The 12,700-nt window shown below is 38.1% G+C and overlaps 1 protein-coding gene across 1 annotated transcript in view; it reads right to left on the reverse strand.

Annotated features, from left to right (window-relative positions):
• The window catches only part of LOC143351345 (lachesin), a 129,490-nt gene that overhangs the window by 31,965 nt on the left and 84,825 nt on the right, over positions 1 to 12,700 (reverse strand). Inside the window, exon 6 of the mRNA XM_076782827.1 lies at positions 1,927 to 2,039. Within this exon, the coding sequence (XP_076638942.1) occupies positions 1,927 to 2,039 (113 nt within the window). The remainder of the gene's footprint in view (positions 1 to 1,926; positions 2,040 to 12,700) is intronic.

Below are 12,700 nucleotides of genomic sequence, written 5' to 3' on the forward strand. Positions count from 1 at the left end.
AAATTCAGTTGTTATCTTTGACGTCTCAAGAGTGTATTGCAATAAGAATATCGTATTGTGGCCACGCGTTAGGATACACCTTGTATAGATTCCGATCGAAAAACTTATTACCAAATATAGCCATCGTTGAGGGGAAGGCTGCTCCCGGTCGGATTAGGACGGAGAAGCAGCTGAAATGGGGAAGAATTTTCCGCAAACACGTACACAAACGCAGGACCGGAATGCGGACGAAATTACTCTTCCTTCCGTTTTCTTTCCTGTTTTTCTTTTCGCGTGGCGTGCGAGCGATTTAAGTCGAATCGAGCGCGATCCGTTTGACTTTCGCGCGATTGCGCGACCACGTACCCGTTGTATGAAGATTAAAGAGCTCCTCTATTCTAGCCGTAATAAAAAAGTCGTTTTATTTTCTTGAAAGCTCAGGCGTTAGAAACATCGTATTGAAACTTGAAAGTTTTTTAAATTTATTCCGAACGTTTAAATCAGTCGAGCTTATTTTATTCATTGACTAGTTCCACGTTAATTACAAATGTTTCCAATCATTTGGAAGAGTAAATATTGCAATAATTTCTCTGGAATGAATTCCTAATGAAAATTTTTGTTTCGAAGGAATTTGATCGTCTTTCGATTTGCGCAATCTGATTTTTCCGCTGCTATGTGGCCTCGTGATTGTCGTACGAAGATTAAGTGATCGTTGATGTTAGGGAATGCGAGGTGGAGAGGGACAAAGAGCAGGAAAAGCATGAATTTTTCGGTTCCTGGTGATTCAATTTCGTCGCGTATCTGTCACCATCAAATACTTGAGTGGCGTTTTTTAATCGTTCCCCTTGTTTGTTCGCGTCGATCGAAATGCCGCGCGAGATTACTGATCGCCCAATATTGTTGGACTCCTTTGCGTTAAAAGTTTGCTTTCGAAATCGCGGCGGATGAAAATCCATTTTAGGAGACGAATACTCAATTACCTTTCCCGTGGCACGAATCGAATAAAAACACAGTGAAAAAGTTTTCGATCGCAGCGTGCCCCTGCCATAATTCTTAAATACAGATTTTTCCAGAGAATTTATTAAAAATTATTTTATTCACTTTGATTTTAAGCACTTGTAAAAGTTCTGTTTTCCTTCTATATGTTTTTTTTTATTTCAAATAGTAGAGATTCGCTCGATATATGTATTTGATAAGGTTTAGGTCAGTTGATGGAGCTGACCACGAATAGACTATGTTTTACTATTTTTACGGTGTGTTTCGGATTATTGTCACGTTGGAAAAGCCAATTAGGCGGCATAGTTTTCTTTGTATGTAACAGAATATTTTCCTTTACTTTATTCTTATAGCCACCACTTTTCATGATGCCGTCAATTAGTGCTAAGGGTCCAACCCCTCGTGCAGATAATGCACCCTAAACCATCTCGTTCCCTTCATCGTGTTTAACTATTGGGACTCGTTCGTATTCTCAACAAATAAAAAAACTAAGAAAATAAATCGATACTTTTCACGCACATAGATATTTACTAATAATAAATACCCATTTCCATATTTATTTCTATCGATCCATACGATGATGAATAAATATTCTGTTACGTGTATTATATTAGCAATAAACAGTTAAATTATACCCAAGAAAGTTACCATTTTTGGAGTAATATTTTCATAAATTATAAGACATGTACTCTATTCAATTTTATCGAAATTTCACACTTTTCGTTTAAATAAGAATAAAGAAGACCGAATTAGCCGAGGCTGAATTATTAAATACACTTTCCCAGTGCCTCGAAATCTAAATTATTAAATAAAGTTTCACGGTACCCAAATGCGGATAGTCGTGAATTATTCAAGTCTCATTTCTACATGTAGCGACACTGTGGCAAATATATGGAAATCTCATCGTCTTATTTAATTACGTTTCGTATCGCCAATTTCCTACTTTGTTACCTTGTATTTTCCTATGTTGCGAACGCTGCACGAAAAAACGACATCGCGGCTAATCGCGGCTGTCTGATTGCCAACCGGGGAGATGAATACTGGTACTGTGGCAGAACTCGAATCTGTAAAAAAATAACCACGATGTTAGTCGATTTTTTTCAAACAGAAACACGTCGTTGCTTGGACATTCATTTTGCTCGAATTTCTCAAAAATTAGATTAATTTCATTTGTCGATCAATTTGTCTAGGGGCTAATCTTCACTTTTACCATTATTTCACATACAAACATATGGTACTGCTGCAGGAAAAATTTATTATGAACAGGGGAATATACTAATAATAAGTAAAAATTATTATCGAAATTATACCTATAATACAAGGCGGATTGTTTGCAATACTGGATAAAATATCACTTATAATCCGTACGATAAATACATACAATTTAATGAGGATCAAACACGTACGTACAAATATGTGTACACGTAACCAACAAAACAACAACAGGAGAATCTATCCCCCGATCTGTACTAATAAGTGGATTATAACGAGTTAAAGTACGCAATATCAGAGTTGCGGTAAACTTCGGCAAAGAGTTAAGAAACTTCGTAATTTGGTTATGGGTGAAATTGTGAATCGAGATAAATAGTTGAAACCTCTGCTGAAATTTTTATTCTCAACACTGTGCTTGTCCTGGTCGCGTTAACGTAGTTACGATAGTTAGTTGTTATTCAATATTTCTCGAATCCTTGGGAAAACTCAATTTCTTACTATTTAATACAGTAGTTGCTCAGAAATGTACCGAACGTTTACAAATGCATATTTATCGTAGACTTGTCTCAAATGCATTTTAATCCCAAATGTTTCAAAACATTTTGGAAGATGTTTAAAAGAAATTCAGTTACGTTCAACGCGAATCGTTTTAGTTAAATTAGTAGTGGTTAATTTTGAAAAATGAAGTACACATATTAAAATATTAACTTCTGTGATAATAATAAAATAAAGAGAAATATACGTTTATGTACACTGTTTAAAAGTACCTAAAATAAAGGATTAATATGCAGAGTTTATTGAATAAATTCGTACCGAATAGCTTTCTTTCTTTCTTTTGGATTCTTTCGAAGCACTCGATCTCTCAAGTTCCGGGGGCTCGATCATTCGAGTAATGCTCGAGTAGTGTGTTTGCGAGTGGTTGAACAGCCCCTGGTAGGCATCGCCTAAAGCCCTACCGGAAGGGTGCATGGTTTATGTCGAGCCCCCATTCAGAGCAGTCATGAATTCGCCCGAAAGCGAAACAGCGTCAGTCTATCTGCCTTCGAAACATTCTTAAAACACGTTGACTCTACCGTACACGCGAGTACTTCCGTGTGCTGAAACGATGACAGACCAAACGTCAGATGGGTACGAGACGAGGAACGAGAGAGGAAGCACACGTTTATTAAAGCCGCTAAATCGCTGCATCGACACGTTCCCGTCTTTTCGCAACGTGGGAAAATATTTCCCGAGCGTTAACGGGACAGCGGGACATTTCTCTTATCTCGTTCGCTTCGGGCCGAGATTTTTCCGTCTTCCGCTCGCGCACCTCCATTTCTATGTGTCTCCATCCGCCAGCGCCTTCACGTTTCCACCATTTCTTTTCTCTCGTCGAGCGAGCGGGTTGTGTTTCATTCTTTCAATCCTTTTTCCTGGAACGACGATATCCTTCCTTGGCATTCGAGTGCCGGAAAACTCGACCCGACGCGAATATTATTCGAATTGCTTAGCCGACTTTAATATCCCCGGGCGTGTTGTCGGATGACAAACGGAGGATATCAAGCTATACGGTCTATTTACACTTGGTCAAAGACCGAGTTCGTTCCTTCCTCTAATAACCACTCGAGCCAACCAGTTAAACAATTTATGTTTTTACCCGTAAATTTAATAAACAGAATATCTGCCATTAGAAAAACATAACAACTCCCAGCGTGTTTCTGCATAAATTGCGTCAGAAGAGACAAATAAAAACTTGATTTTTCACAGTGGTTTATTTACGTCGTTGAGGATGAGGTTAAAACAGGACTAGGTACATATTTTTGTCGATATTAATCCCTTGTTATATACTTACATTTTATGAGAAGTTACTACGTTCTTACAATGGTACCCAGTGCTAATTTTGCATGTGTATCATTATACTTTTCACAAGAAACACAAATTTTTCTTCAGCAAATAAATTTTTTTTTACACGTATGCGAAGTAACACAAATTGCTATCGAAAAATCGTTTTTACTGGATAACGACATACTCAATCTTCACGAGACTCCAATTTTATCATTAATTTTCTCAAACGCCAGAAACATTTTTGATTAAAGCAGCATTTTAACAAAATTCGAACCAATTCTTACCGTTCTATTTTGATTAGTAAATCTTCTTAATTATGATTCGTCCCGTGGCAAAGATTTACATCGTACACCCCCGGTTTGGAGCAACCCCGTGACATTGAAACGTCGTACGTTCAGCGATGGCGGAACCCACGGACACCGGAAACGATACGACGCTATTCGTTCTTTTCTCCGGTGTCGTGTTTCCTCGACTGAAAGACCTTCTGTTTTTACAGCCGTTTCCAATTGCGCGGCTTTCTAGCTCGCCCTGCGTTACATTTTTTCTTTTTTCACTCCCACTCTTGCCCTTCCACTTTCGTTTATTCCCGCACACGAGCCTTTCGCGAGCTGTTTTTTTCCCTTCGTTCGTCGTTACTCCTTTCTGGCGCTACTTGGTCGGATAGCGGAGAACCACTCTCGACCTAAGTAATATCTAAATTGTTTCCGTAGTTTTAATCTTTTTAACCCCCCCGGACGAATTGGGTGAAATTAGGAGACCAGAGGGAGCTTGATGCGTCCCCTAGCATTTTTCACGACGATTAATTCCTCTTTGGTGGGTTCCAAGTCGAAGACTATTCGAACAAATTGGATTTCGAATACTAACATTTTTCTTATATTCAAAAATTGAATCTTTCCATCGTTTACACGATATAATAACACAATAATATAACAATATACCTATTCTTTCTTAATATTAAGCAGGTAGTATAGCTAAATAAAAATAAAATGCTCAGGATGAAGGTCGAGATTTAAAATGTTTCAAGTTATAATTATTCAGATTATTATCTTTCTCTCGTTCGTTGAAATATTTACCACGTGATATTCAAACCAATTTATAAATATACCTATTGTTGCTTGATATTAAACTGATAGTATAGCTAAATAAAAATAAAATGCTCAGGATGAAGGTCGAGATTTATAATGTTTCAAATTATAATTATTCAGATTATTATCTTTCTCTCGTTCGTTGAAATATTTACCACGTGACATTCAAACCAATTTATAAATATATTGTTTCTTGATATTAAACTGATAGTATAGCTAAATAAAAATAAAATGCTCAGGATGAAGGTCGAGATTTATAATGTTTCAAATTATAATTATTCAGATTATTATCTTTCTCTCGTTCGTTGAAATATTTACCACGTGACATTCAAACCAATTTATAAATATATTGTTTCTTACTATTAAACTGATAGTATAGCTAAATACAAATAAAATGCTCAGGATGAAGGTCGAGATTTAATATGTTTCAAGTTATAATTATTCAGATTATTATCTTTCTCTCGTTCGTTGAAATATTTACCACGTGATATTCAAACCAATTTATAAATATACCTATTGTTGCTTGATATTAAACTGATAGTATAGCTAAATAAAAATAAAATGCTCAGGATGAAGGTCGAGATTTATAATGTTTCAAATTATAATTATTCAGATTATTATCTTTCTCTCGTTCGTTGAAATATTTACCACGTGACATTCAAACCAATTTATAAATATATTGTTTCTTACTATTAAACTGATAGTATAGCTAAATACAAATAAAATGCTCAGGATGAAGGTTGAGATTTAAAATGTTTCAAATTATAATTATCCAGATTATTATGCATTAATCGCGTTTTGATCGTCGAGACGTCGTGTGCCGTTTGGACCCAGTTTAAAATTAATTTAAGCATCCCCGTTCGCGACGTACGTATTTCTGGCTGTCTCTCGCCCCTTTTCCACCCCTTTCCTGGCACCGTCCTCTCGGGCCAGTAAAAGTCACATCCGATGTAGGCGATATCGAAATTGCCTCCGCGGAATTTAACGTTACTCGTACTCCTGCGGGACAAATCGTCGCGGAAATGAAACGAACTGCCCGATTAGAAAAGTACCCGGGTCCGTCGTTCGTCATCGCTTGGGAAAGAAAACGAACGCCATCGCGGCGGAACGTAAAGCGGCGGACATTCGTCACCGAAACGATGAGATTTGTTATTACGCGACAACTGGTCGTTTCGGAAGCATCGAAACAATCGACGCGTAAATTCGTTCTCGTTTCGTTCGCGTTTCTGGCGTTTCAAGTACACCGGAAATCGAATATGGCGAGGTCGACAAAAGTCCTTGCACCGATACGCTTACCTCTCCGCTCGATACATAATCGTTTTGAACTTATAGGTTCGTTTCGAGTTCGAATTTCACGTTAAAAAAATTTTTTTTCATTTCATTTCAGAATTTGTTTCGTAAGATTCAAACCCAGAACCTAATTGCAACGGTGACTAATGTAAGTATATTTTTGTTTCCCCCAAATCAGTGTAATTAAGCAGGGCTCGCCAATTGAGAGAATAAATCCGTGCCGCAGGTTTATCATTTTATTTCACAGGTTGACTGCAACATCATGCATATATGTATGCCACTAATGTTCCGGTTACCGCGGCTTCATCTTTAAAGCATGACATTCAGATACGAATAACTTTGTGTAGAAATCTAACGGGGGTGTGAAAGTATTCAGGAATACATCGGGTCAAAGGTATAAATTACGAAATTATCTGGAACACCGTCCAACGACAGTGCACGGAAATTGTTTTCACGAAATTAAAAGATTGAAATATACGCCTTGCGAACGATATTAATTCGTCGTCTAACGATTTAAGACTCCACGATGTAACACAATACATATTCATTAACGCCTATCCCCGTGCAACGCGCTTACATTATAAGGAAGGTGATTAACCGTTTAACGCTCGTGTCCAAGTACACAGCGCATACATATTGAATTTTCCGATAATCCCGGGGTTAAGCCGGGAATTTGAAAATATCGTCGATGCTAGAGCCACGGGAGCAAACAAAAATTAGACTAACGAAAGAATTTATGTCAATGGTGCAACGAAAGAGTCGCAAAAAACCGTACGGACGATCGTACAGTTTTCATTATAAGGGAACACGTGAACCATTAATAGGGGCTCGTTTGTCAGAAAATTTCGTCGATTAATCCCCGGAGCGAGAGTATAATTGAGAACTTTTCTTATCCCGCCATTGTTACCGCGAGTTACGTTACAGCTGCCATTTTAGCGTTACGTGGAATTGCACGCAACGCCCGGGAAGGGAATTAACGCCGCGGCGAGAGTTTGTTCAACGTTACTTTCAGTAAAGAATGGGTTTAGGAATGGGCGAATGGGATGATCGAAGGCGGAAAATTGCGAGATATAGGTGGGGAGGGGGATGATTGATTGTTTTCCGTTGGTAATCCGCGGGCAGCCACGAGACGCAAAAAAGGGAGAAGAAGCGGGGCAAAGTACATTATTATTCGATCTGCTCGAGACTTGTCAGAGTAACCGGTATCGGGAATAAGGATGTCTGAAAAATAATAAGGCCAACGTTTTCTCGTCTGGTAGCAAAACGATCCGGTAATACGTGTCGTCGATAGAGTTGAAGTTAATTGCGGTATCATTACGAAGATCGGCGACGCGTAACGACTGTCCCATTTCCTCTTCGACGGTCGGAGGCCTCGTGGCAACACCTACACCGCGTCGAGCCTGGCTCATGTAAGGAAGATAAATGTGTACCTTTACGAAAAACATACCATTCGAATCGATTTTACCATTAAAGTAATCAGGTCTTCGGCCGGGACGCAGATGTTATCGATACCCGCGGCCGCCATTGGGAATAAATACCGACTAGCACTTTAATTAATTTTTTCCACTCGACGTATTAGATTAATTTTCATATGCTTTCCCGGGTATCGCGGTCGAGCTTGAAACGTCGATGTTCTGAATTACCCGGTCTAGGGAATACTGATTGGGAAATGTTAATATTATTTCAGAACTCCTCGCGTAAGTAAAGCTTTCCAGGACACGTATCGAAAGGGAGAAAAAACGGGCCGATGTCTCGATTACGACGAGATATATCGAAAATGTGTATGTATCGGGGACATAAAAGTTTCCAAATTTCATTCTCTGCGAGTTCGGTTATATTCGTTTTCGTTCTAAATGCGTTTTTAAGCGAGACACGCGGGCGTTTCTTCGAATCCTGTTGGGAATTGTCTTGCTTCGAGAGACGTAAAGTATTACAGGTTTTTATACTTTTGAGGCAAATTAGACTTTTACAAAAATATAACGCGCAATCGATAGTTATTTTCTAAATATTTCTTACTTGTTTACAATGCCAAAGAAGTGACTACAGCTTTATTTAAAATTGTATTTTATGTTTATAATCCAATAATTATATCCATTTTTATATTTGAGACGATCCTAAAGGTTTGATCTGTTAAAGACTTCGTTTAAAAATCACAGGATTCGAAAAAGAGTTGTTTGGATTGTTTTTTTTGGACCGAGCGTGAATAAATCGTTGGATACAGGTAATTTCTTACTTGTTTACAATGCCAAAGAAGTGACTACAGTTTTATTTAAAATCGTATTTTATGTTTATAATCCAATAATTATATCCATTTTTATATTTGAGACGATCTTAAAGGTTTGATCTGTTAAAGACTTCGTTTAAAAATCACAGGATTCGAAAAAGAGTCGTTTGGATTGTTTCTTTTCGACAGATCGTGAATAAAGCGTTGGATACAGGTAATTTCTTACTTGTTTACAATGCCAAAGAAGTGACTACAGTTTTATTTAAAATCGTATTTTATGTTTATAATCCAATAATTATGTCCATTTTTATATTTGAGACGATCTTAAAGGTTTGATCTGTTAAAGACTTCGTTTAAAAATCACAGGATTCGAAAAAGAGTCGTTTGGATTGTTTCTTTTCTACCGAGCGTGAATAAATCGTTGGATACAGGTAATTTCTTACTTGTTTACAATGCCAAAGAAGTGACTATAGTTTTATTTAAAATCGTATTTTATGTTTATAATCCAATAATTATGTCCATTTTTATATTTGAGACGATCTTAAAGGTTTGATCTGTTAAAGACTTCGTTTAAAAATCACAGGATTCGAAAAAGAGTCGTTTGGATTGTTTCTTTTCTACCGAGCGTGAATAAATCGTTGGATACGGGTAGTTTTCTACAGTAATGGCCAGTGTCCGTGGGTCAACATTAGAAAGTAACAGGATCCCCGGTTCTCGAAGCAGCCGATCAAAGATTACCGCCATTACGACTAACGGGAGGGGTTAGGTAGTATCAGCTACAAGAGATTCATTTTTCACGAGGGTTGGAAAAAAGGCGGCCATGTCGTCCTTAATCATTGAAACGATCCCCCGGTACACGGCGTCGCACCTTTTCCAACGACGCTCAGCCCGTGTCTCCTTCATATTATTTTTTTCTATTTTCTGAAATGCGGACGAGGGACAGGAAGGCTACACGAACGCCGTTGACTATATAAGAAGGAAGGCGGGGAAGGGAAGACGGGAATGATGGGGGAGAAAAGTTTAGGTCGGTGGGGCAGAAGGAAATCCCCTTTCGGGAATTCCTTGTTTCCGACCTCGATCGATTTTTTCCCTCGTGAGCTGCAGCCCGACGTAGCTACACATCTTCTGCTCGGAATGAGATCGGTCCTGAAGGCAGAATATGAATACGGGACTGCGCGAAATGAACGGCATATGCGCTTGTGTACCACGAAAACTCGAAATTATTACCAGTCTTAGCGATGCGCCAGAAAATATATCGGAATCATCTCTTGCTATCCTCGCAGTATCATTTTCAATTTTTTCTCGAGCAATTATTAATAGCCGTTTGCTAACCTTTTCAACGAGAACTCGAAAGTATCAGTATTTAGGAGTGTGCTGGAAAATATTCCACATTTTGGAATCTTCCAAATTTTACGTATAATAGAAACGAAACTTGATCGCGTTTGCAAATCGAAAATTTGTAATTTCAATTTGAAATTTGTTTTTTTTCTGAGCATGTAAACGTGAAAAGAAAATTGCAGAATATTTTTAATTTTCAGTTAAAGGGAACCGTGATTTCGAAGACCCGTGGGTACACCCACACAGGGTTGGAGGATTTTACGTGGAGCGTTTTGCTGATTGCAAAAATCTAGGATTACGTGACGATCAGGGCGGCAGTCTTTTACCTGTTGCAATCGATTGGATTCCGGGATAAACGCGTAAGGGGCGAACGAAGAGGGACAGAGACTCGTGGAGGGCGCAGAAAAAAAAATTAGTCACGTGCCTGTTATGTATGCGCAGCAACGATATCTGGCGCATTCTACCAATTTCTGAACAAATGAGTAAGGGAAGCCGTGACAATTTTAAATACAATACTCCCTTAAATGAAACCGGTACGTGACCGGGTTCCTCTCCTTTTCTCTCGCGAAGGTATAATTTTATGACGCTGCAGTACGAGGGGGAGTTGTGACAAGAAACTGGAATCCAGCTACGAAATTATCGGGCTACCACGTTTAAGTAATACGTGATTGTAAAATTCGCGTAGAAAGGCGCCCGGAAATTTACAGAAATTCAGACTGTTATCGTCGACCTACGAATTCTCTGCTAAATGCAACCAGAGTGGATACACAAAAGCTACAGAAAATGCTTTTGGATGTATTTTAGTCTTAATTAAGGTTATTCGAATTTCTTAAAAATGTTATTTCAAATGTATTTTATCCTTGAATTTTTAATGACACGTAGAAACTAGTGAGTCGATCATGATTTCTTTATTTAGTGAGTTTCTTATGAATGATTTTCTTTTTAACACTCTGTATACGTCCAAACCTTGAACCATCGATTTTGGCACATCCTGTATAAGGATTCGGTGACGTCCTCGGTTACTCTGCTATCAGAATTCACATGGTTCAGCAATAACAGTCGCCATTACAGTGGACCCTTGCATTAATCAAAATGTCAAACCCCAGAATTCGTATGATTAAAGATGTTTCGCTATATGATGCAAAAGGCAAATGTAACGTCGACCGGGAAATGGTGGACACTGAAAAATGGAGACTCGCGACAAAAAATTGAATATTTGATCGTGGAGTCTCAAAAACCTCGAGTCGAATAAAATATTAAATACAATTGCTTTGAAAAACAAAATGAATGTGCTTAAAAAATAACGAATTTTCAGTTTGAATTATTCTGAAAAGTACATTTTATATATTTAAAGAACAACGTAGGTTCTCCGTTTCTGAAATTGATAGAAACAAAATTGCCTTAAACGCGACAGTGGCTGCGTTCGAAGCAGATATTTCCATGCGGCCAATATTATAGTATTTGCTTCGAAAGGAAGCAAGAATGGAAAATAATACACGGCAATGGTCGTGCAGGAAAGTTTCATTCGCGTGCACAATTACCTAGGCGAATACGAGACTCGCAAAACTTCGCGTCGAATTCTGTATAACTCGAGATTGCAGTTATTGTTATGATTATTGTTATTATTACCATTAGCATTATTATTGTCCCAAGTATCCAGCGACAAACGAAACGAAAATACGCGTACGCGCCATTTTTATGGCTTATAAACATTTCGATAGAGAAACATAAATGTGGGTTGTGAAAAATTTCGACGGGACTCGAGATAAAGATAAAATTTTTCTTTCGATAATAACTGTGTATCTATAGTATCACAGTTTAAATACGATCTTTTAACGTCATTTTTGTAAATTACAACTGATCTCAAACTTAAACAGTCTTGTACTTATTCTGCGCATAACTGGCTTAGTTTACATTGCTTGTTAGCTGCATTAATTAAATGATTCGCTTTGTATTCTTCTATTCTTGAACATTTTCTACGCGAAACATTATTAAAAATTCAGTTTGAATATATCTGTTCTATAATTACTTGCATGCATATTGGAATGTATTTTTTTATGTACGTTTTACATGCACTATAATTTTATACAAAAGCCAGAATGCATTAGCTTTTAGAATTTTCGTAATTATCGTGATCATTCCCATCCATCAGTTACAAAGTTCCTCATTCTCTTCTAACTGTACGATCGAATTTCATATTTGCCATTCGTGTTACAAGTTTAAACAAAAATTATGTAAAAATAGTTATTAGTTCGAATTTTAACTATTCATAAACACACCTCTCGATCCATAGATTCATCCCTCGGCTGTAGGGATCTCTTTTCGATAATAAAACACTCCATTACGAAACGTTTTATCCTCGAAATTAGTCAGCAACGTTTTTTATTTTTCAAACCAGCGAACCATTCGCGTCCAGACCGTTCGTTTCCGGCGATATTGTATTTATTAAGCTCGAAAGCGTCCGTAAGCTCGTTAAAGGAGCTCTCGATGAACTGCGCGCGAACCAACGCATTCAGGAACTTCCGGAATTCGTTGTACAAGCTCCGTATCGAGGTACGCGGAACGCGTTTGATTTATGATCTTCACGGTTGCTCTCTCGATTTGGGCACGATCGAACTTTTCGTTTCGTTGTTTTCGTCGCTCGGTTGCAACAGGATCGCGATCATCGCGGGGAAAACGAAGTTGAAAATTCTTGCTACGATCGCGAGGTCTCGCGCAACGATCGAAACAGTCCAACGAGAAGGGATCCCAC

This window comes from Colletes latitarsis, chromosome 2, assembly GCF_051014445.1.
Source record: "Colletes latitarsis isolate SP2378_abdomen chromosome 2, iyColLati1, whole genome shotgun sequence".
Taxonomy (NCBI): domain Eukaryota; kingdom Metazoa; phylum Arthropoda; class Insecta; order Hymenoptera; family Colletidae; genus Colletes; species Colletes latitarsis.